Raw genomic sequence first — 26745 nt, forward strand, 5'->3', positions numbered from 1 at the left:
TAAATTGCATAATTAGCTTCCCACATGTGATACTATCCCCACTCAAAAAAACCAGTATAAATAACAGAATCTGTAACATCAGTGCCAGAGACGCAAACTGCTCAGAACTAATCTAATCATGTTTTTATTTTTTGTTATCCTTTCAAAAATCTACCATAAGTTTATGTACAATAGATTAGGTTAGATAAAATTATTTTCTCCATATTGTTAGTGATCACCACACCATAACACAATTCCACAAATGCAAACAAGGAACCCAACTCTGAGCTCTAAGGTGTTGTGGGGTTTTTTTCTACGCTAATTTACAGGTGACACAATTTCCACGCTACGAGCTTTTCTGTCTCAATATATACCTATAATTTTATTCTTGGTTTGCCACTCACATTTTCTGCATATAGTCCTTTTTAAGGAATCACCATCACAGCATTTACTTTTAAATTCAATTAATGCCTAATATCAGTAAAGACTAGCAAAAAAGGATAAAAAAACTCCTACACAACAAAAAATACATTACCAAAAAATATTACACATTTCATATGGGATTGTTTTGACAATTTCTTGCCTTTAAAACTCCAAAATGTTCCTAGCATAAGAGTTAATTTTCTGTTGCTAATATAAGTGAATTACAATAACAATCCTAAAAGAAAACATACTAGAAACACTCAAGATGACTACTATCCAATTACTTCACCCAATACTCAGCCTATGTTATTGTGAGAAATACTTCTTGATAAATTTGAGAGGGGACAAAGTCATCAAAGCAAAACTACCTTACTAAATTAGTCAGCTGTGCCCAGCATCTCTCTCTAGGGACACACCCACACACTAAAATGGGCAACCTTTTATCTCCTCCCCAGCCGGGGGTGGTACCTGTCCCCTTTCCCATTGGCTGGGTACTCAGGGACTCACATTCTGGACCGCCTACTTTGCCCCAAGTCTCCCTCCCCCCTTCATCTTCTGCCTTTTTTGGCAAGTCTTTAGCATAACCTTTCCTACTGGTTCTTAACAACTCTTGCAGATGGCAAGGAACAGTCTAAACCACATCTAAGCAATAAGCAGCTACAAGCAAGAAACAAGGGTTAGCCTCTCCCCCACCCCCAGTCACTCTGGCTTCAGCAAAACATGGCTTGACTTCTCACATTATGCATTAGCTTGCTTTCTGCACGTCACACGTACCAGGTCACTACCCTTTTTTTCTTCACATTACACTGTAGGGTTAAAAAGAAGCAAGTCCCATAGGCAAGAAAGGCAATCAGGCAAGTCTAATATCCCCTGAAGATTAAGAATCTCTGGAGCAGGCTGAAGAAACCTATGGCACTCAACTTGGTACGATGAATCCATCTTGACTGGCTGTTTCAAAAAACCATCTCACAACAAAGCTTAATCAAATACACCAGTATTATCAAGGTCAACATTCAAAGCAGTCTTGTGTGATTATGCTTACTTCAAATCATTTTAATTAGCACTGAAGATCAAGATTTTATCCCTCAGAATTACAAAAAATCCCCACCACCAAACAAAAGCAAGCACAAACACAAACAAACAAACCCCACCAGAAAGGTAAGGGCATGTATGCTTAAAGATGTGCCATACTTTACTCAACGGAAACTTGATAATATTCTAAAAAGGACTTCATGCAAGAAAAAAAGAGCACAGCTGGTTCAGCCTAAACCACACTGATAACATAAACCTCATCTTTCAGTTTAATTCATGGCAAAAACTCTGCCAATCCTTCTTAGTCAACCCAGTCTTGCAATGATTGAAAGAACTGAGAGAAATATAAAGAGAAGAGAGATACCTACTACTGCATCTGCTATTACTGAGGGGTTGGAAATGTCCATGCTATATAACATTTACAGACTACTGTACTGTTTGAAATGGAAGGAGGCAACAATGGTCTAAGTCTTCAAGGACTGGACAAGACAGCAACTCTCACATAAGGAAACACTGACAGAGTTGAGGTTGTTCAGCTTGAGAAGTGAAGGCTCCAGGGAGACCCTGCTGCAGCCTTTCAGTACTTGAAGGGGGCCTGAAGATGGGGACAAAGAGTTTAACAGGGCCTATTTCAACAGCGTAATGGTTTTAATCTAAAAGAGGGTAGATTCAGACCAGGTAGAAGAAAGAAGTTCTTCACAATGAGGTGGTGAAACACTGTAACAGGTTGCCCCAAGAGGTTGTAGATGCCTCATCCCTGGAAACACTCAAGGTCAGGTTGGATGGGGCTCTGAGCAACCTTGATCTAATTGAAGATGTCTCTGCTCACTGCAGAGCAGTTGGACTACATGACCTTTTTAAAGGACCCTTCCAACCCAAACTGTTCAGTGATTCTATTATTCTGTGACTGTGAAACCCCTTTTTCACTCTGTTTCTTCAATGCCAGATTACACTAATACATGTTTGGATCACATAATTTATTCTCCTTAGTATATGGGCTTTGTTCTTCTGAAGTTAGCAAATCCAAGTGAGGGAAGTGGGATGAAAAAAAAGCATAGCTACACATGATCCCACCACCCCAAAAAATCTATGCTAAAAAATAGAGAGAAAAAAAGAAGGCAGAAAAAGGAAGCTAGACAATACTGAGAGGAGACAGCATTCACGTGGGATGGTGGAAATCCATGCAATTCATACATAAAAAGAGTTCTGAATGGATAAACTTTAAAAAAAAAATCCTTAAAGCAGTGGTTATCTTATATGTTTTTGACACACTGGGTGTGAAAAGCATGTTAAAAACATCTAAAAACAACCCTGCAATTTAGAGAAATCTGATGGGGTTTCAAGTTCTCAAATCAATGAAGTTCAATTCAGCATAGTTCAGAAAGGTTCCCCAGTTTCCAGTCATCCTCTCAAATAAATGCAAAACTTTGCTTTTGTAAGACTTTCCAGTTTTTATGTTTTATGCTGTATATATAGACTATATGCGATCAACAGATCTATAATTTAATCTTTAGATGGATCTTATACAAGCTGGAGTTGCTGCAAATTAGTATTTACTGATCATGTTGTCAGTTATGTGATTTTCTACTCTATACTATATTTGTTCATTTCAAAGTGTTTTCTAAAAATACTTATGTTAGCAGATGCTCTCCTGCTATGTGCCATAGTGTGTTTTAAAATGAGTAAATTCTAATATTATATGATAATAATTCCTGAAATATGATTTCATGAAACTTTAGTAATTAAGATCAAAGCTCATAATCAAGAATGCAGCCATATGATTACTTACATTTTCTTAAAACACTTCATAGCATAAGAAAAACCATTACATACAAAATCAGAGCGGACTTTTTACAACTGAAATATCTGGAGAAACAAATGTAATTAGTCTTACCTTTGGGCTGCTGTTTTTACTACTGTTGTCTGTGCATGCGCATGGTGAAAACGTCTGCCATGTACCACAGTTACAGGACCAGACATATTCTGAGCATTTTCACTGCAAACATACAAAAAATGTTTAAGAAAAGACTCTGGTATATTTGTACAGTCAGCTAAAAACTGTGGTTTCCTACTTTTATAAGAACAGCCATACGAAACCAAAAATCAAAGTATTTCTGAACCACTAATACAACTTGTTAGGATTCTTTTACAGGCATAAAACCATTCAGCCCTATCATAAAACAGACAAATAGGAATATATATTATTTTTTTTCTCCTGGAAGAAAAGGTAAAGATTTTTTAAAATTTTATCAGCTTCCAGAACACTAGGAACCAGCTCTACTTTACTCAACCCTGAACTGCAATAAGACGCTGCCATTTGTAATGAATTGTAACCATTTATAATTAATTTTATACTTCCACTTCTCATATTATTAAGGCATAATATTAACTTCTTTAATACAACTTAAGGGGCATAACACGTGAGCAGATTGAAATGTACATTCAGCAAATTCCCTCATTACTCATAAGAGAAAATAAATGCCACAAATTTATGGATGTAAAATGGCTTGTAACTGAAACAAAACAACACATCTCAAAATGAAAAAAGCAAGATCCTCAGGTACTTGAATACCCTAGCAGGACTCCATTCACCCATGTATTTTAGCATTTTTTTGGTTTCTTCATTTGTTGCCTTTTGACTTTTATCTCATTACTATGTAAAACCATCCCTGAAACAACATCTCAGCCTTGGCCATATTGATCAACATAACTGGTCTACTCTGGCCTCCAATCGGGAGGTCTGGAGACACACCATCTATAACGCTGCTGATGCTTTTGAGAACGCACGCAGGATCACCCTTGAGGAGAAAAGACAACGCAGAAAGAATCGTGCCCTGCAGAATATACCACCTAAGGAGTCTTTCTGCTGTGCCTTTTGCAACCGGTCATGCCTGTCTCGTATTGGCCTTTTTAGCCACCAACGCGCTTGCAACAAACGTGGGTAGAGACCTTCCCAAATCTTCGTTCGCGAAGCCCAGCCATGAATGAGTGAGTGATGTAAAACCACTAATTTTGGAGAGAAGATTTCTTACCATTACTCTCTCTAGTACAAGCTGACATTAAGATACAGCAGATCAATAATACAGTACTCCTTCAAAGACCATTAGACCCTAACAATTATCCTGAACGCTGCTGTGACAGGACACACATTACTATGCTTGAAATGTTCAAAAAACACACAACTTTAACAGAGTGCATGTTGATGATGCAAACTGTTTAAAATTATAGAAATAGAGTGCTTAAATTTTGCTTTTAAAATTGCTTGGAATTTTTAGTTGCACTAAATAAAATTATGTGAAAAGGCATTCTGATTAATAATATTTCTCAGAAATACTATCCTGCTGTTTGTCCTGTTACAAGCAATGAAAACAACCCTGAAGTACCAAAATTCTCAAAAAAGTTGACAATCAATTCCTAATCCTTCCTTTACATTCCTCCAAAAGATGAAAGTGAGCAAACTGTTAGTTTGCTTATTACATTCCAGTTTAGCATTACAAACCCTTTTGGGAGCCTTATATGGAATATCTTAAGTCAAGATTAGAAGCTTTCAGAGCATTTCTGACTGATCCTAAGATAACTATTATGATCTGACTGATCATAACACAACCATGAACATAACAGAATAAGACTTATCAAAACCAAATGGTAAAACTCTCTTTTCTAGAATAGGAAGTTTAGAAACATTAAAAATGATCTAACAGTTCAACTTCCTGAAAATTAACCTAATAGCAGCCTATTCAAACACCAACCTCTTGAAAATAAACACATTCATCCCAGATGCTTCCAAGGCAAGACTATGCAACTCCAGCTGGTCAGTCATCAGCCAGACCAATTTACAGTCGACTCTCTGTTTAATGTTGCCACCTGAGAAACAAAAAGCTGACAGCTACTTGCCCTAAATACTTTAGAGTGTCTCAAATCCTCTTTGGCTTTCAGTTTAATGTCTTCGAAAAAGAAAACAGAAGCAGAGTGCAGAAATGTCTTCTCAAAGGCTTAAAGCCTAAGGAGTTTAAACAAGCAAGCAAGCAAGCCTTTAAACACCTATCTCATGTTTTATCTTTGTATTTGTTGGATCTGAGCTTTGCTAAACTATCATGATTACGAAACTCTGTCTTGTGCCCCCACAGTAGAAAAAAATGTTAAGGCAGCACTTCTGCTTTCTGCCTCACATTCAGGTAGTGAGAAACTCCAGCAGGTGCTGGAATAGAGTATCACAAACTGCTCGGGAATCAGGTTTGAGTCAAAGTAGATCGTTCTAGATGGCAGACCTAAATGGTTCATACGGCATCAGATATTTCCAACTCAAACAGCCGTAAAATGCAATCTGCTCTATAATCTTGTTCTCTGAAGAGAACATACCCCGCGCAGAGAGAAATACCAGAAAATTCAATCATTAAGTCTTAGCAAGTTGCAAAATGGGCACATCAGAACTGAAACCTGAGTTTGCAAGTTTCAGCACAGTTTCATTAAGATATGACATTAAAACCGGGATGATATAATGGTCAGAAAGCTCCTGGAAAGAACAAATGTTCTAGAAGTCTCAAAGAACTTACAATATATTAACACTATATGTCTCATTAACGTTATCTCAGAAACCACACAATGACTTGAAGCGCTCTGATGTTACACTATCAGATTCTATCAACTGATAAGCTGATCCTATGGACTTCTTAACACCCCAAATTCAAGAGGCAAAGCACAAAAGAATCCTTCATTGGGCAAAGGGATGAATCTAGAAGTAATGGAAGCACAACCAAAAACACCGGACACAACTACAGAGTACATTAATTCTGCTGTTCATCAAATAACTTTTGTAATAAAACATTACCCCACAAAAAGTAAAAGGGACTTAATTTGAGAAATTTTGACAGAAGTTATTGAAAACTAGCAAAGATAAAAGCAATTTAAAGTAAGACCTCACGATTAAAAAATACAAACAAAAGCATTATGGTTAAGTTAGAGTTTGATACTGGATTTCCTTAATCAGCTAACAGACCATAACTTCTTGGTTGGTTGAACTTTTTGTAGATGTAAGTGGATATATACACCAAAAACTTCTTCTCACTGTCCTTGCATATCCCTTCTTCCTATCACTCGCCCTCTGAATTTTAGGGATTATTATACTACAGTACTACTCATTTAAGTAAAGCCTCACTGATCTGAAGTTTTTAGTGCCTATTCTGCAAATAAGGTGGAAAAAAAGACTTCACCACTGTGATAAAAATCACCATGAACAGATCAAGAACATTAAGTATCTGATCTTCTTGTATTTAATTTAGCAGCTTAGCTGCATGATCAACTTCCAGAATCTTCTCTAGCTGAAGAGTTCAAATACTGATGGAGTAACTATTAATCACCTTTCATTCTGCATGTCAAAGTGAACACACCACTGGTCATCACTGCAGGGACCAGACCACAAACCTTTACTGATGCATGTGTTATGAAAGATACAACACTATCACAAATAAGTTATTAACTCAAGATAATCACTTGGAGCATAATCACATTTCCAAGCAGACTCAGAGACCAAAATCTGAGAAACTGTCACAGTGGCCTCTACACATCTGTTATTCACAACTAAAATTCTTCATCAATGACAGTTTATTAAGAGGAAGAGAATACTTATATTTTTCATTTAAATTCAGTATGCAGCTCAGTACTAGACAGAGAGTGGATGCCTGTTTACATGCCACAGTTTTTTAGTTGAATTTTATAAATCATACTAGGTCTTGGGTTTATAATGTATTACTTGTCAACAGAAGGCAGTCCCAGTCCAGGTAACAGAATGTCTGATCTAAATGCTTAGACCATCTGAAAAAACCTCAGTAACTACTTATTTTAAAAACAATTCTGTTCTGGAACGTCATCAAAACAATGGACACAGTGAAGTATGACTGCTTTAACAGAAAATGAAGAAAAATTACACAGTAATGTTGGATTTCACTACAAATCCCACAGCCAGACAGAGGAAAATCTGAGTTACTTGTTTAAAATGGTTAGGTGTACTCAAAACACCAACCAAATATAATATGCATGCACAGGCTTCTTCATTAAACCAGATCAAAGGAGACGTGCCAGATTTCTAAAAGTTACTTTTATCTTCATGTCTATGTTCAAGAACAGAATCCTAAAGAATGGAAATGACCAGGGTGATTCTGTAAGAACTGGTAAATTTGAAGAGGATTAAGACAGAAATCTGGATATAATCTTATAAATGTGTTGTGTATACAAAAAAAAAATCAAAAGACTGAAACCCAAAACATTATTTGTACAGCATAAATCAAGGACAATGAAGTACTGTGCTAATTTGTGTAAATGTAAAAAGAATTTAATAGAGGGACAGAAGGAAGTACCCATGTTCAGAGACGGCAAGAGCTGACAAAGAAGTGTTTGAATGTGCTGAAAAATAACAGACCTCTGTGCAAGGCTCTTTTAGCCTATAACAAAAAACTTGCCGTTATTAAATAAATTTTATTTTTAAAACAACTTTTTAAAGTTCCAAATAACATCCCATTAGTCAAGACATCAGGTTCAAAGATCAAAACAGCAGGAGAGGATACACATCACATAGGACTTCAAGGATTTATTTTCTCGAGTGACTTCGTGATAAGAATGGTCTCACTAACCAACAATGCTCTTAGGGATCAGCATGAAAGAACAAAGACAAGAACATCCCTCATGCAGCCACACAGAGGTTGGATATTTGATGACTGCTCCAATTATAGCTAGCTAGCTATCTCATGAACTTTTCCTTCCTGCAAAGGTCACCAAACTGATTGCACTTCAGTAACACGAAACGCTCCCTGAGAAAGTTTGGTGAATATGTCATTTTTTTTCTTATATGCTAAGTAAAGAAATAAGTCTCTTACAAGCAAGGGACAGTACTAACAAGGAAGTACAACACTGAATGGTTCAACACTGTTCCTGTCAGCACTAAATGCAAGTGACAAGCTCAAGCTATCATACAGGAGTATGGCATTTGCTGAATCCTTTAAAGATATAGTCTCTGACTCCTAAATTAAATTCTATCTTGCAGCAAGGAAAACAGAAAATGCATCCTGAGTTAACCTTGGCAATTCAAGGTCATGGAAAGAAGAGATTCTTGATGGGGATGTTACCAATATTCTTTTATCTGCTAGCACTGTATAGAAAAAAAAATAGCACGTGCAGGCAATGTTTGTAAGGTACTGACAAATATGCCAGTGAATGCTCTAATTCCATTTCCGTAGTCTTCTGGGTTAAATATTTTGGAAGAGAAAAGACCTTAACAATGTAGTTTTCTATCTTTACTGAGAAACACAGCACAGTGTAGCTTCTCAAAATGCACAGCAGATAATGTAAATATACCAGAAATTCTGTTTATTTAGTATTGATTTGTATCGATGATCAAGTAGGCAAGCCAACATAAAACTAAATGTATTACCTAAGTTTCTTGCTATTTCCCATCATGTTGAGGCCGATTGCATTCCCCTTAAAAAGTCTGAAGCTTCCAGCTTTGCCACGCCTTGCAAATGCTTTTATGGAATCACTGCTAGTGCCAATAGTTCCAGGCCGACAACGAAATGACTGTAACAACAGAATTCACATACATTAAAATAATTGTATAAAATTAAAAGGACAAAATTATTTACAAGTTATTAGTATAAATAGTACTTTGGCCTCCTTTTCAAACTGCTTTTGTATTGAATTTCACGTAAAATGCACTGCCTAAACCCTTACCCACTAGGATTCCTTACTAAACAAAATATAATATATAATTTATATATAATAAATAGTAATAATTGTCTAAATTTAACGTTAGTTATTCATGCTTATATTTTCAGACTACAATACAAATCAAGATGGGAACAAAAACATTAAGGGTAGGCAGATAGACAGCTTGAGCATATGGTCCTAAACCATCACATAAATGTCCATTTTTTAATGCTGCACAGATGACTGTGCAATATTGTTTAAGAACCTAGCATGTTTTAAAGATACATTTTCACCATGAGATAAAGAGATTACTTACCTTTCTTTCTTCATTGGGACTGAAAGGCTCATCACTCTCATCTAAACTGAGCAGATTTGCCTCGCTAGACAGGTGTGGGAGAGAAAAGCACATATGTTGTAATCCAACAGAGCACAAGCAAAACATTTTAAACACACAAATCGTTTTTTATTTCTCTTCCCTCTTTAAATTTAAATGCATCATACACATACTGTATTTACAGGCATGAAACCACAGGAACATGAAATAAGTAACACAGTGATCAGATGCATTATGTGAATCTGAACTCAGAGTGCACATCAAATTATTTCACAAAAAGCAAAACTACATCACAAAAGAGTTTACATCCTATTCTTACATTGAGTCAAATATTTCATTAACCTGTAAAACATAATTTGTTCATGTATATCAATGTTCAAAACTGTAAACTTCATAGTGTTTTAGGAGAAGAACTTAATATAAATAAATTTTATCCCATAGTGATTACTATCAAAATATCTCTTCTTAAAAATAACATATTCAGTTTGGTTCTACTGCTCATTAAAATGTGTTTTTTTAGTACTTTCAATGTCTGTAATCCCCAAATACTAAAATGAGGAAGAAGATTAAAAAGAAAAAGAATGTATTCTTTTCATTAATAGGCAATTACCCTCAAATAATCTTAAGTATTTAAATTAGAACCCCAATCACACATTTTATACAGACAGCAGGTAGTCTAGGCTAACATATTCTTGCTTTCCAGAGAAGCACCTGCAGATAATCCTTTCTCATCAATCCTCATAAGGTTACTTCTCTCTGGGCCACAAGAAAACAACATAACTTTTAGCCAACTTGTAATTGCATGCTTTGGAGAGTTTTAATCAAGATCATTCAGGCAGAAATTACTTAAGAATACAAGCAGTTATGCCAGGAGTTCCAAGGGAACAACTACACGAGAAACTAGTATGGAGGTGAAGGTGGAAACATTTCTCAGCTGCAGATATGACATGCTGACTGCAATATATACAGTAACTTTAGCTCTTTATATATATTAGGTAATCACTCAAATGAATAAGATTTTCTTTTATGTTACAATTTATTTTTCCACCTTACACAATACAGATATCCCTACAGCACATAGAATAAAAGAAAAAAGTTCTTGACTGATAGGGTGAGATCTGCAGACTCCAAAACTTCAGGAAAGAGAAACTCTGAAACTTCTGGAGACTCTGAAACTGTGCACACTGTTGCCCTTGATATGGCAAGAATGATGTAAACGTCAACACACAGACAGTGGCGCACTGCTGTATTTTCCTTTCATTCACAGACCACCACAATTCTAGGTGCTCAATGGAAAATGAACAGTGTAGTGGATCATCAGTAATTTCAAACAAAGACAAGAGAGTATGGTTGTACTTCTGTACAGACTACACATGGATATTAAAATTTTAAAATACTGCAACATTTTTTAAACTCTGTTTCAGGAGAGATTATTCTTTCAAAGGAGGTTCACTGAGCCTTCTCAACCCTTCATCAGAAGACGAGTTTAACAATTTCAGAAGTTTTCCAGATCCTAAAGAATAAACAAAAGCCTGCAGCACAGATATGAACAGCAATCTACGGTATCTGCAGCTCTGGCATTCGCCTACTGTACTGACCTAGCCAGATCATTTCACCTCTAGAAACATTTTCATTCTTCAGCTTCAGTTCATACAAAAATCAAGACGATTTTCAAAATTCCTTTCTCCTGTGGTTATACTTTTAGGATTTCAACATGCCACAATACTGCAACCACTTTAACAAAGGGCATTTGAGGGGGATGCTGAGAGGGAAGGCAACACACTGCAAATCATAGAATCATAGAATCAGCTGGGTTGGAAGGGACCTCAGAGATCATCAAGTCGAACCCTTGATCCACTACCACTGCGGTTACTAGACCATGGCAATGAGTGCCACATCCAGTCTCTTCTTAAAAATCTCCAGGGACGGAGAATCCACTACTTCCCTGGGTAGCCCATTCCAATGTCTGACCACCCCCTCTGTGAAGAAATTCTTTCTAATATCTAACCTAAACCTCCCCTGGTACAACCTGAGACCATGCCCTCTTGTCTTGCTGATAGTTGCCTGGGAAAAGAGACCAACCCCCACCTGGCTACAGCCTCCTTTCAGGGAGTTGTAGAGAGTGATGAGGTCTCCCCTGAGCCTCCTCTTCTCCAGGCTGAACAGCCCCAGCTCCCTCAGCCTCTCCTCATAGGACCTGTGCTTGAGTCCCTTCACCAGCCTCCTCTGGACCTGCTCCAGCACCTCAATATCCTTCCTGAACTGAGGGGCCCAGAACTGGACACAGTACTCGAGGTGTGGCCTCACCAGCGCTGAGCACAGAGGAAATGAACAAAACACTGAAACAATGCTTAAATCAAAGTGAACAAGAGTATCTCTTATGATGCAACATGACTAGAAAAATATCAGGGAATTGAAAATTTTAAACAGTATCTTTAGATCTCAAGGAATGCAAAGTATATGCAAGCGCTAGGCTTGCTGGCAAGGGACAGAGCTTGGAGCCCTGTGGACATGGCTAAGATGCTGTTCTATACCACCCACATCATCGCTGGGGGACATGGCTTCCAGGGGGGAAGGAAAAACAAACCAGTTCACCATTTTGTTCACTTTTCTTCCTTAAGGAAGCTGCTGGGACCCAGCAGTGCAGACTCTGTCCCTCTCCTGCTGCTGCCTGTCCCTCTCCTACCGCTGCCCGTCCCTTCTATCCCCTGGGAAGAACGCAACTCCAAGTGGCCAAAACAGCTGAGCCCATGTGGTGCTGTGACCATAAACACCCATCCATGACAGCCCACCACGGCACCAGTGCGAGAAGCAGCCGTGGGGAACGGAGTGGTGGAGGCAAGCCTGAACCCAGCTGAAAGGAGCCCAGCTGTGCCGTGGGCATCCAGCCGAGTGGAGCCAGGAGGAGCTGAGCACGGCTGAGCTGGGCTGGTCAGGGTGGCACAGACGATCTGGCTTTTGGGGGTTTCTCCATCATTGTTTTTCATTGTCTTGGGCTCAAGGACAGGGAAAGTCGGCCGCGGAGAGCGCCTGCCACAGTGTCTTTGTCTCGGGAATAACCCCATGTCACTGCTGAGCTGCAGGAACGTTCAAAGTCTTCTTTGTCTTGGTGGCCATGCAGAAGCGAGTCAATGTGGTGAATACCTTTTGTGTGTAAAGCACTTTCTCTCCCGTATACTTCTGATATTAATATCGTTGCTGTTACTGTGTGTTTCTTACTCCACTGCTGTTTGTTTGTTACCTCAGCCCATAGTCTGCCTTCGTCCCTCTCTCACTGGAGGTGGACAGGAGGAAAGGAGAGTGGCTTATTTGGAGTTTAATTCCCAGCTGGTGTTAAACCACCACAATGCATCACTACCAGAAAGGCTGTTTTTTCAGAGAGCAGAATAGACAGCAACTGAGTAATGCCTATTTGCTCATGTATCACATGCTTGCAGTTGCCTGCTTCAAAGATGCAATTTATACAGCCCTGAAAAAAACCCACTATACTACATCCCCATGTACCAGTCAGCAACGTTTTTAACACTGCTGAAATTAAACCTCAGTGGTCGTACTGGGAGTATACTATGCCTCCACATTTTGTCACTTTTAACCTGTGCATTTCCTGGTTATTTTCATATTGGAACAATAATTTCTAATTTTTCAATACTTTCATTAAAATTTTATAACGAATGAATGTTAAGTTTTTACTAAAATCAAGGGAAAAAATTAGAAGTAATTTACCTAAATAGAGTTCTTTCCAAAAGGGAATGCATAATTACACATTCAAATTTAGGCACTGAACAAGAAAAACAAAAATTTCTGTTTACTTATGTCTAATCAATTTCCATTTGTTTAATGTTTGAAATGCAACAGCTAGTTAGATAGCTCAGTTTACTAGACCATGTTTTCACTACTACTTTCAAGCACCCAAACTTTAATGTGGCAGGAAGAATGTGACAAGGAATCGTGGGAGTTGTAGTCTTCCGGGTTCTCACGCATGCTCAATCAATACTTGATTGTCATTGGTTGGGAGATCATGTAACATATTTAAGCGCTGTATTTAAACCTAAGTGTTTTGGAATAAACCTCAGTTCTGCTCTGGCACTCGTTCGTGTCTGAGTGGGGTTCGTGCCTTACTTTAAACCTCTGTTGACCATTAAAGTTACACTCCAATAAGGTGCAAGCATATTTCTATCAACTACCAACCGATCCAGCTGTGTTTCAAACCTAATTGGAATTTCTTTCTGAAAACTACTACATATAAAACCAGGACGTTGCCAGACTTCCCCTCACAGTGCACTGTGTACATTCTTTATTTTAAGTTATGTGGTGGTAGGCAGCACATTAAAAAAGTGCCCCAGTATCAGGGGCACAAGAGAAGTAGTGGTATTATTCAACTCATTCACAGTGCCATTCCATTAAAAATAAGCATAATTAAGGGTTAATTTTACCTTAATTAAAACTACTAAAAATTAAGAACTGAGCCTCTGAACAAAAAGTTTTCATCACTTCAAAGGCTATAGTACCTTACTAACAAGCTCACAAAAGAAGCATAAGACACCTATATAAATATGGGAAGGTTTTTGGCGAAAGTATTCATATTTTAAAAGTACTGGAAAAAAGCCAAACAGAAATAAATAAAATACTACATTGTTTTTCCATTCAGCAGTTTATCACCCAAAATAAAAGGGAAAAAAAATTAAAACTTTTGAAAGAAAATGGTAGTTAAGAAAGGATACCACAGTGCAAATAACCCAGAACCATTTATTTGTATTCATTGTTTTTGATAAGGCTGCTCTTGAACAAATCTCAGTGGAAGGCAGAAGTCTAGACTATTAAGAAAACAGTATGACAGCCAAGAGCAAACTGGGCCCATCCATTTACAAAACCACTGTGGAGCATACTGAGGTATATTTCAAAAACATTTATCCAGATATGAAAAAGGAAGTAACTACAAATTATTCAAGACATTTCAAGAACAATCATATGTAACACTAGAAAGCATCTTGTAACATGTTAAGTTCACACATCAATTTATTTAATATATTAGTTTAGCCACGTTTGCACAAGTCTGCCATCCTTCCACGTGTTCTGCTACATGAGATATGCATCATTCCCACTATTTGTTCTGTGATGGATTACACAGGTTTCAGTCTGTTCAACTGACTCATTGGTCTTTTTTCCTGTTGTTCTACGTAAAGGTTCCTCTCCTGTGGGATCTCCAAGTACAAAGCAAGAAAAATCTCACATCATTTGGTACTATCTTGATTGCTGTCTTCAGTAGAGCAAATCTTTTAGAACATAAAAAATATTACTTTTACTCTTTCAAGTGGACTGAATATTATCTGCAGGCATTGACTTTGGGATAAGATACTTCTCAGTTATCATTTTGAATTTCCATAACGCTAGTTCCATGCCAAATATCAACTGTAGCATCATTTTAAACTTACAAAGTGTTGAGTGGTCAATAATTTTTCCAAATCTTCAGTGTACAAATATTATTTAGTCTTTTTGTGTTCATTACTTGATACCTTACTATTAAATGGTTTAAATGACACCTTCTTTTAAAAAAATCTACCTATTCTAAAAATTGCTTTGGTAGGAGATCACATACTCTATGTTCAATTCACTGAAGAAAGATAATCAAGTAGACATCCGGTACTAACCAACAACATTAGCACAGGTCTCATGGGGTAATACAAGAATACAGCCAATCCTTTAAGTGCTAGAATGTTATTCTTAGGCTAGTTCAAAACAAACTTGTTGTGTGTCTGCCATTAAGAGGGCAAAAAAGCTGTGATAAGGTCAGGCACTATAATACCAGTGCCTCAACAACCACCATGAGATGCATCCAGCTGCTCGCTTCAGACTTGCAGCTCTCTCCACAAAGACATGCAGCAAGATTCAAACATTGTAGTAAATATGAGCACACCATAGCAAATAAGAATGACATATTGTCAGAATACCTACTTACTGCACAATATACTCAAAATATTGCGGGGATACAAAGCTTTATGCTGGAACAATTATATGAAATGTTCTAAGGCTAAAGGGAATTTAGAAGAAAAAAGGACAGTTTACTGTTATTTGTTTTCTAAATATTCCCTTCTGTCAGTGTTTTCTTATATAAAATAAAAATGCATCAGAAAAGTAAAATACATAAATTATTTCAAAATGCTCATAGCCCACTATGCCTTTAAGACAAATAAACCCAGGTATTACCAAAAGTAAATACGTGGGCAGCTGAAAATGTGTAGCTGTTTGGAGGGAGTGAGAAGCTGCCTCAAATGGTATCAGAGGATGGGTAAGTAAAAAAGGCACGATCTCCAGTTTAAATCAATTTTCAACTACTCTTTTATCTCTGTTTCCAGATAAGATTCTGCATAATTCAAAGATATAAAAGCAAATTACTGATCTAAGTAGGTAATAAAAATTCAATTCTGGCTACAGGAAAACTGTTTATTGTACAGAATATTTGAAAGGAATGAAAAATCACCCAGACATACAATCTTAAAATCAAATATAATTATATGAAACATATGTTCCATAATAATTTTTCTCTTTTTTTCAGCATCATTGCTCTATATCTATCTCATTCTGTGTTCATAAGTCAACATCAGCTGGAGATGGACAGAAAACAGCAGTAAATTATGAGAAGAAAAAAAGCTGTGAGGCTTACAAATGTTAGTTTTATTTCTGAAGGCAAACACTAACTGTATGGTATGTACTGCCCTTATACTTAAAACATATTACTGTGCACTGGAAATGGATGTAAAGTTGCTAAGGAAAAAAGCTAGTTTAATTTTATAAAACTAAAATGCCATTAATTTGTGAACCTTTCAAAAAAATGGTTTTAACTTCTGATACAGCTCTTTGACAAGAGCTCTGAATGCCTACCTCACACTTCAATGAATTCCTGAACTAATTTTTTAATGACTAAAAACTTCACATTTCTTAATGTTTTAATAAGATTACAACATAGCCTGCTGCTGCAGCCTATGTGGTTGTGTGTCTACTTTACCATCTCCCTTCCAACACACAGAATTTGGCAGAATATGACAAGATACAAATTCATATATGAATATTTTTGTACTTAATCACAGGATTCAGTGTTTTCTTACTAGAGAACCAAAGCATACTTTTTAAACTTGCTGGTCCTAATCTCCAAATATCTAAGAACAACAAACAATCTGATGCGCATTCTTCATGCATGACACTTGTTTTTTAACAATTCATTAGTCATTTTGGAAATAAATACAATAATATTGAGAAAACATATCAGTAACAAAAGAAGTCATAGGGACGAAGTATGCATTCAAACTACATAGATGGGATTTAAGTTTTAGACAAAATCCAAATATACTAAGTAAAGGAATAAATTATAACGGAACAAAACCAGCCTTTACTCAGTGAAATAAGCACAAGGGAAAAAAATCTACAACTTTTTAAGCTCAGTTTAACCTGATGGAGGTACAAAGCTACTGAAGTACTTTAATTGTAACTGTGAAGTACTGAGTAACATCATCACTAAAGGAAAAGCTGAAACTGCTTACACACCCTACCTACTGATTTCCTTATTTTGTGTGTTGACATATTTCTTATCTGTGTTCCTTAGACTTACACAGAAGCTCCAAAGACAACTGCAACACTTGTGCCCTATGTTATAAGCCCCATGTTCACAATTAATTTACGTTATAATGCACTTCTATATGGCAAGACTTATTTGAAACAATTTTTCTTAATTACTGGCATTTTAAGATATATATATTGTTTCTTATGCATAAATTACAAAAAATAAGTTTTTAATTATAAACAGACATATATACTTTCAATAGCCTAGATAAAAGCATCCTTACTCTTTCTCTGCATCTCCTTCACTTTCTTCTGCGTGATCAAAGCTCCAATTACTTTTAAAACCTCCATCTCTCTTGGACTGTGATCTATCCAAAGCTGAAATGAGAACAAGTTAAGATAAGTCTTGATTCCAAGCTGAGTTATTAATAACACAAACTAGAAAAGTAAACCAGATGTATGTATATTCCCCAAGTATTTATTTTATTGATGTCAATGTTCAACTATCATCTGATGAATAAGTTCATCAATGCAGTGGCGATTCGTTTACTTAAATAAATACGAGTATCTGTCAACGTCTTATTAATGCACTAAGTTAGCAAGCTGTTAAAAATTATGACCTGAGGTAGTGTAACAACTGTTTTCAACTTATTTCAACTGTTTTATTGAAACCCATAAATTTAAGGGTAGCTTCTCTGATATGAACTATATGTCACACACAGAAAGGGTTCTAAAATTTATTACTTCATTGTTTAATATCCAAACATATATATTAATTTTTTCCATATAAAAGCAACAGTTCTGAATGGTCCCAAGCACCATTTCAGCATAATATACTTTTTTTTTTAATTCAACATCTGACACTGACCTGAATTAACATTCAATGCTAACTGAATTTCAGTGTTATTATCAACTAAGTAAAAACCTGAACTTTCTGAAAACAATCATACTACATGAAATTTCAGATTCCTATGGAGATTTTCATATAATACAATGGTATGGGGTATTCTTAAGTGAAATGGTCCAAAGCATGGAGATAGCACTCATTACAGCAAGACATTGTTCCCTCTGGATCCTAACTACTGCAACTAAGAGCAATCTCACACAAATTCTGTATGACAAACTATGAAGCTGCTTTGATTTCGGTACAATTTAAATATGTCTTTTCTTACTACATTTTTCTTTACATTGTTGGAAATGCACTTAGAATTAATAAATGCAACTTCGATAGAAAAGAATAAGAAAATCACAACCAACAATAGATGTCTATGGCAAAGTATAAACACTGCCCACAGAAATATTTATTACATTTTCAACCTCTTCTTCCATCTACTTGCATCTACTGCATGCTTCCTGAGCCATGGGTCATATTTTTGTTTTTAACAGCTATTCCTACCTTCTTCTTCTCCCTGCTTGCTTTTTTAATCAAACCTTCTTTAAAGAATCAACAGCATCTTGCAGCAGAGAGTACCTCCGCTTAATTATATGATTAAGTATCTCCTTTAGTTTGTTCTGATTCAAACTGGTACCTTTTGCTCTTACTTAGTACTCTACTCCTTCACTCCATATACTTAGGAAGACAGTAATAAGCAATCCTTCCCTATTCCCTCATGATCGCATAGATCCCTGTTGTGTCCTTCCATGGTCATCCTTTTCCCAGGCAGAAAAAGAAAAAGTGAGTCAGCTTAATTTTTCCTCAGATGAAAGCTGTTTCATGCCTTCAAATAACTCTCGGATGCTTCTTTCAGAACCTCTTCTAGTCTACTGTACCCCTTTTGAGATGAGGATACACACACTACAAGGAAAACTCAAGATCCCATGGATTTCTACAGAAGCAACATGATATTTCTGTTTTGTTCTTTATTCCTTTCCTAGTTGTTTTTTATTTCCTTTCCCTTTTGTTCTTTATTCCTTTCCTAGACTTGTTTTCACTGCTAAGGAGAATTGCATTGATCTTTATGTACTGGATAATTCCATCTTTCACTCATGATTGGTTAAGAACCACTTCAGAGCCAATCACTGCCTACAAAAATCCTCTTTCCTACTTCTCATTCACTTAGATTACTTGACATTTACCTACACTAAATTTCACGTATTATTTCAACCCACATAACTCAAAAACTGAGCATCTACAATTTGCTTTAAATAGCCAGCCATTATACTAACCCAAGTAAAGTTTAAACATCTAAAAACTTTGCCACCTTACTGTCATAACATTTTCCTTACATCTGTGCCCCAATGTTAACATCCTCATGTAATTCAATTCAACTTCTTCTATTAACAAAATGAAACTTTTTTGCCCGCTCTTTCCATCTGTTGCCAAATTTTTCTTATAAAACTTTCCATTTTATTCAGAGACTACTTAGCTTCTCCCAAAGCCTTTCGTAAAGGACTTTACAGACATAACAGTGAAATCAAATCTGGTCTTTATTATAATTTCTATGAATTTGGGTTGCATGGTCACAAAGCTCACTGATGTAAAGTTCCTCAAACACTTCCAATGCCTTTTAAAAAAGCTGATATCACACCTGCTACCTTCCTTACCTGTAGCACAAAGATGATGCTAACCACAAGTAACACGCTACACCCATTAGCTCCTTTATTTCCCCGTTCCTCTTACAACACTTGGATGAATGCCATTTGATCCTGCTGCCTTATTTACAGCTTGCTTCATGTACTGTAATTTCTTCCACTGATGTTTCGTTTCGAGTCATATATTCTATCACATTCCTTACTAAGAAAGATGGTGGCATGAAGAGGTCTGTAGAGTGTTGTCAAAGCAAGTGCGAGCGATTCCATTCTTCAGCTATGACCTTATCTAAGCCGCCTTTCACAACGGGGTTGTCTACTGACCCTCCAGATACTCCTGAAACTTTCCTGCTGACTTTGAAGAAATACTTAACAATAGTTTTTATGCTTGTTGGGAGTTACTAATTAATTTTTCTTCACCTCATTGTAATTATAGGTTAAATCCACCAGCTTTGTTATTATTCCCTAATTTCATTATTCAGATGAAAGATCAGATTTAAGAAGTATGATGTTTTACTTCAGATATTATACTCTACCCTGCTGTTTAGCCAGGCCAACATTTGAGGGGCCTTTTGAAATGTATTTAAATAAGCAGGATGCATACTGTAAGCCTCCAAGATGCTATCTTTAAATAACTCCCAAGCTGGCTGCAAACATTTTACACTCCAGTTGCATCTCTTCATTCCTTTTCAAAAAGTTTCTTAATATTTTCTGTGTTTTCTGTAGTCTTTTTTTTTTAATTAAGCATTTCTGGATTGGACAGTTTGTCCACCTCTACTGATCAATGCAGCTGTCCATGCAAGAACAGTCTTAATATCTCTGTTCTGCTCACTCAGATCTGGATCACTTTTCACACTCTCTAGCATTCTTGGTCCTAACAAAAATGTCAGTCTAGAAGTATACCATCATGTTAGCCAGAGTGTTCACCTGAGTTACTTTATCTGAATGGTCACTTGGTATCTGATTCTACACAGGAATTTATTATTTTTTCTTTTAACAGGGATAACAAGTAACCTGTTACATAGGCTAAGTTGCTGATTATTTTATAGTAAGATTTAAATTTGGAACCTCCATGTTGCGATTTTCACTATGTACACTATCAAGCCCATTTTAATCAGCAAGATGCCTTCATACCCAGTGTAAAAGACGATTTCATCTCTTTTTTTGTTGTTTTCACATTGACCAGTTTGGTGAACAAAATGGCAGACTCTGTCTTTAACTCCTGGCAGGGTTGTCTTCATTGTCCCGAGAGGACATTTTTAGACTACCTGCCAGCCCCCCTGGAGAGTTTACATCAGAGAAAAGTTACATTTTCCCACCTCGGCAGAGCCAGCCTGCCCAGATACCAATGGTCTAACCCATCGGCAGTGTGGAGGAGTCTGCCTGGAGGCAAGCCAGCCAAGGAGCGTCGACTGTGGGGTCTTTCGTTTTGGGGATCCAAGACAGCCAGAGTTCAGTTTTGTTTGGGCCCAGGACATGCCATGTTCAAGATCCAGTCCACCAGGTTCCAGTGTTCCAGTCTTGGCCCCACTCCTCGCTCCATCACGCCTGACTCCATCTCGCCTGCCTCCGTTCCACCTCTCCCGCTCGCCTCCAGCTTGGTCGGGTTCAACTCAGGGTCCAGTGTTGGCTGCTGACCCCCACGCCTGCTTTCATCCATCTCGCCTGCCTGCCGCCGTCCCGCCTACCCATCCACCCTGCCCACCACCTGCCTCTGTTCGACAGTCCTCCTGCTGACTGCTTGAGGTCATATGCAGCCGGTTTCTTCCCTCACTGGTGGTGGCAATCCTTCTGTAGTTTAATTTTGTAGCTTTTCACTCTCCTTATTTTTCCCCCTTCTCCTCCCTCCTTCCCTCGTTTTTACCATTTACTTATTGATAAAAATAAAGTTCATTTTCTGTTTGAGACCTTAACATTTGCATTTAGTGCCTTAATCTCGTCTTCATAGTATCCATTTAAATAACCTTGTTGCAGCTGCTAACCGGACTATAACACCCAGAAGCTGAAAACATTCAGAACAGCAGAGCTGACCCTAAGGCCAACAGAAGCCAACTGCAGTACCTCTGCCCAAGAAAGGCAGCATGCTGGAGCAGATTTCACTATAATTTTTCCTCCCCCACAAGCTCCCTTTGGTGCAGTTACATCAAGGGAGATAGCAATTCCAAGCCCAAGAAACTAACTGTAATTTAAATAGACAACTTACACAGGTGTAGCTGACATAGGTCACTGCTTTTTTGAACACCTGTTATCAGTTACATTAGTTACATCAGTTACAACAGGTTGCCCAGAGAAGTTCTGGATGCTCCATTTCTGGAAGTGTTCAAGGTCAGGCTGGATGGAGTCCTGATCAACTTGATCTAGTGAATGGCATCCCTGTCCATGGCAGGGGGATTGCAATTAGATGACCTTTAAGGTCTCTTTCAACCCAAACCATTCTATGATTCTGTAAAGTCAACTCACCAAAGTCAGATGCATTTACTATCCACACAAAGACCAATTTTTCTAGTAAAATTACTTTTCCGTATGTATCACTGGATTGCCAGAATTACTCCTTACCACTCCCAGAAGATAACAGTAGAGACTTTAAGGTTTCTATTACACACAATAGCTTTTATAAGTCTTTCATCTGCTGAGATCTCATCTATTTCTGCATGTCCAAGAACCATCCTGAACATGAAACCTAACTCAAACAAAGGTTTAATTCAGGACCCAGGTGCTTTTCCAGGAAGATCTGCAGTTTACGTTCTTTTCCCCCACTTACACTGGTAAAGAAATAATACAAGCCTCATCTTACAAATGGTTAGACCATCACAACTGCAACCAACTTATCAGATACTGCAGTGTTCACACAGAAAATGTAAATTAATTTAAATGTTGCCTTCATCCCGACTCATATTTAAGTAAATTAAAAAGAATGCTTCTAAGCTTTCTAATCTGTGGCTCATTTAGAGTCATCAGATACATTGTTAAGAGGATAGAAGCACTCATAAAAGCCTGACACAGAAATATTTTTGGTTTACTTTCCCCATTGCTTCATTATTCTTCCAGACAGGCTTCTATGCAAAATAGCTTTTTATCTTTCAGTTTTGATACCATCAACTCTAGTACATCAACTCTGTAACCGCAGTGAGGTTGCATTTTCACATTCTGAAGCAGCACTACATGAACAGTTTTACACATCCCTCTCACTTCCTAAGAGCTGGGGCTTCTTGCTCCTATCCTGCACCCTGCGATATGCGAGCACTGACAGCAAATCTGGTGAAGGAAACTAATTCAGGCAAAAACCCCTTCAGCAGCAGAGGAAAGGAAAAGTTTTTTTCAACCATATCAGTTCCCTCCTCTGTTCAACCACACTAGCACAGCATAGCTGTGACAGCACAGCAGAGATAAGATCCATCCAGAAATGGGATTGTTTGAAGTACTAAGAAATTTGTAATACAAAGAAATTTGCATGGAAAATCTAGCCTAATCTAGATTTACAGGTACAGATTTAGAGACCTAGTGCTTAAAAGATGCTTTAACTTTCTGCTTCCTAAATTAACTGCAGAGGCAAAACATGTCAAAAGCACCTCCAATAACAGGCAGTAATCATAACCTCATAGCAAGTGAAATATTACATGAAGCAGAGAGTTTAGTAGTAAAGTTCTGTGATACCAGTGTAATGGATACTAAGTATGGACAGTCTTTCGCACATGAAGGAATTTAATTTCTCACATGGCAAACAAAAACCCCCACACCCTTTTAAGAATGTGATGTCAAGAGAAAACCAATGATAAATACAGAGCATCCACTCCTGGACAAAAAGTTCACAAAGCAAAAGCATTTATGAAAGACCTGTACTTAAAAGATGGAAATCATTTGCATATTCTGATAAATGGGGTTTTTTTCAGGACATGGCACACTGGGCTGCTTACAGTGCAGAATATCATACTGAATGACAGGATTGAAGAACACAGAACCGTGTTAGTTTGATCACTTGCCGAACTGCGTTTAACAGTTTTAAAGTATTAACAAGGAGTAACAGAGGAGGATAAAAGGATAGAACTACATGTTAAACATGTTTTTTTGTGATGCCTTTCAAAGTTTTTCTGGTAAGGTAGTGATGATAACTACATGATGGATTAGCATTTCTTGACCTTTCGTACTGATTATCCCAGCAGAGATATACAGGTACCACCCAAGGATGCTGCCCTTATGACAGCATCAGAAAACAATACAGAAGTACTTCAAGAGGTCTTCTTTACTTAAACCAGCAGCAAAAGGAACGCTTCAGAGAATGGGGACACTTTCTTCTCGAGGAGACAGGAATCTAGTGACAAAGGACATGAAAAAAACCTGAAGAACTTGATCCTTTTCTTTCTTCCGTCACCTCAGATTTCACTGCTAAGTCCTTCTGACCTCACAATTCCCCAACTCTACCAGCAGAATCTGTGAGAATGCAACATCACCCATTGTCGAGGAAGGTATGATTAAGGACCACTTAAGCCAGTTGTACATGTAAAAGTCTACAGGATCAGACAGAATATATCTGATGATGCTGAGGGAGCTTGCCAGTGTTACTGTTAGGACCCTCTACATTATCTTTAAAAGGTCATGGCACCAGAGAGGTTCCCAAAGACTGGAAAAACATCACTTGCCCTTCAAGATGGGCAACAAGGATGATCTGGTGAACTAGATTTACCACGTGGGTGCTCAAAGAGTGGACCAGGTTCACCTGGGAAGCAATGGAGACTGGACAAATCCCTAGGCAACCTGCTCTAACTGGGCTTGGTTTGGACACGATGTTCCAATCCACGTGATTCCCATCAGCCGGCAAATAAAATCAGTGACTGTTCATACGTACAAAGTATCACCTAAGGCAACTGCACCACCATTACAAACACATCCAAAATGAAGCAGCTTGGTCACTCTTCTTCTTTTCCCTCTCTGAGTAAGTCTGACACCCACTCAAACTTTCTATACAAGTAAAATAATTCAAATAACATCAAAAGCAGGTTCACCCAATAAATGGGGGAAAAAAGAAACAAACAAAGTAATTTTTTTCATCTCTATTCATATTATTATGAATATAAATAATTCTTTATTTACATAAGATCACTATTGCTAGACTGGAGATATACTAAAATTCAGAAAGGAAGAACGAAGTTTCATTGTTTTTGTAGGAAAGGTAAGTATAAGAGCAGCATCTTCCTATTTTATAGATACAATTAAAGGATAAAAGGTTAGTATAGGCTAGCAACAATTTCCGAACTGTCAATTTACTCACAAAATGTGAAAAAGTATATAAAGCTAACAAGCCATTTCAAGGAAGATGACACTTGAACAAGAATTCCAGAACACAATCTCTGTGGCAAATCAGTATGTGATGTTAATCACATATGATCTCAAATTCTGAATACTGGAAGAGTTTTAGAAGATAAGCAAAACACAGCAGGAAACCTTACAGTATATTATGCATCTGATTTGCACATTCCGTTATGCACCATGGGATCCATCTTCATATAAAACCTAAGCTTGTGCAACCAAGAATACAGCAGCACTAAACAAACAGCAATCCATTTTTAAAAAGTGCTAAAAGGCAGTTACATACAGAACAAGATTAATAACCCAGCCTAACTATCTTGAAATTAGGCAACTGACACTTTGAAAAGTGTCACATTTGCTGCAATAATTGGAACATCAGGTTGAAATAAAGCATGTATCTACATACCAAAAGGAATTAGGAAAAAATATCAAGAATTTGTACTATTTAGCACTTCTGGATTTATCCTGTAAACTTTCAAAGATTATGTCAGATAGATATTATCCCCTGTATAAAAACATACAGAAATTAAAATCCACAAGGGTTCTATGATCTCTACAAGAACTTAACATGCAAATGCAGGAATGGTTTGTGTTGGAAGGGACCTCAAAGATCATCTTGTTCCAACCCTGCTGCCATGGGCAGGGACACCTTCCACAAGACCAGGTTGCTCAGAGCTCCATTCAGGCTGGCCTTGAACACTTCCATGAGAAGTGTTTCCTCCAAAACAAGTAACTTTAAAATGTAATTAGAGCTGAAAAAAGCAAGACACCTCTTTGATGTTATCAATTGTTCAAAAATCACATGAAATGGACAGCAAAAAAAGCATACATAAAGAAAACTCTCAGCAACTTTAATTAAAAGAAAACTCAAAAATGTGGTCACATGAAAAAGGCACATTTCAGAAAAAATTGAGTAGGGAATGGACGATGAAAGAGTTAGTTAAACTCTAAGTAGTTAGAAAAAAATTTGCATTTGCCTTTCTGTAAAGGCTGAATACCCAGGGTTTCTTCCTATTCTTATGACACTGAAAAGCTTTCACTTATATGAGAGAGCAGTCAGCTGAACTGGATCTCTGATACAGCTGAAGAGTACCGGACTAGATCCACCAACACTTCCCCCCCACCTCGAGGATTAGTTTTCAGCCAACTAGCCATGAAGCAGTCGGAGTGCCACTGTTGACTCAAGCACAGCTGCGAGCACACTGTCTCTGGGAGGGGCAGCAGCACCGTAACTCTGAGCAGCACACAGCAGTAGGCCTGAGTGTGTCCTAAATCCCTGGCACAATTCCTTGCACAGCCATACAGCATGGTCCCACACACGGGGCCTGCTAAGAGCTAGAAAGTCACCCTGCAAATTCACCTACAGTTAAAAATCAAGTACATTACGTCTGTTAAAAAAAAAGCAAATAAACCAGTGAAATGCAACACAAATATAGGCAAGAGTCTCCTGCTCGCACCATACACTATACATTTCCACTTCCTTTGCAATTAGAGATCATTACATTACGCAGTGAAGCATGATGTATGTAATGCAACTCCAGTACTGCACCAAAAGCACTGAAATCTTTCTGATGGAAGTACCAAACTTCTCCAAAACTAATAATGAGTTTAAGGAACAGTGACAACTGCTAACTAAGCCACAGTATGCTAAAATTCACTAAGCAGCCTATATTTTTTAAAAAGCTAAAAAATAACTTTAACATCCCTTGAAAAACCAACATTTTCTCAGTAATTCCTTGTAAAAGCAGTGAAGATGAAGAAGTGCTATGAATCAACTAATTTTTAATAAATAATAGATGCCAGCCTGCTAATTGTACCTAGTTATAAAACCACTTTTCAAGAAATAGCACTCAAAACACAGCTGAAGCAAAACATCCACCTTCTTAAGAGATGAT

The 26745-nt window shown here is 37.5% G+C and overlaps 1 protein-coding gene across 2 annotated transcripts in view; it reads right to left on the reverse strand.

The window, feature by feature from the left end:
• The window catches only part of SENP6 (SUMO specific peptidase 6), a 71491-nt gene that overhangs the window by 36383 nt on the left and 8363 nt on the right, over positions 1–26745 (reverse strand). For both annotated transcript variants that reach the window (XM_027713593.2, XM_027713592.2), the window contains exons 2-5: positions 17302–17395; positions 9446–9509; positions 8858–9000; positions 3329–3430 (exon numbers count right to left, since the gene is read on the reverse strand). In XM_027713593.2, the coding sequence (XP_027569394.1) occupies positions 3329–3430; positions 8858–9000; positions 9446–9509; positions 17302–17395 (403 nt within the window). The remainder of the gene's footprint in view (positions 1–3328; positions 3431–8857; positions 9001–9445; positions 9510–17301; positions 17396–26745) is intronic.

The sequence above is a fragment of the Pipra filicauda genome, unplaced genomic scaffold (assembly GCF_003945595.2).
Source record: "Pipra filicauda isolate LSUMZ 115617 unplaced genomic scaffold, ASM394559v2 scaffold157_size4220110_pilon, whole genome shotgun sequence".
Taxonomy (NCBI): domain Eukaryota; kingdom Metazoa; phylum Chordata; class Aves; order Passeriformes; family Pipridae; genus Pipra; species Pipra filicauda.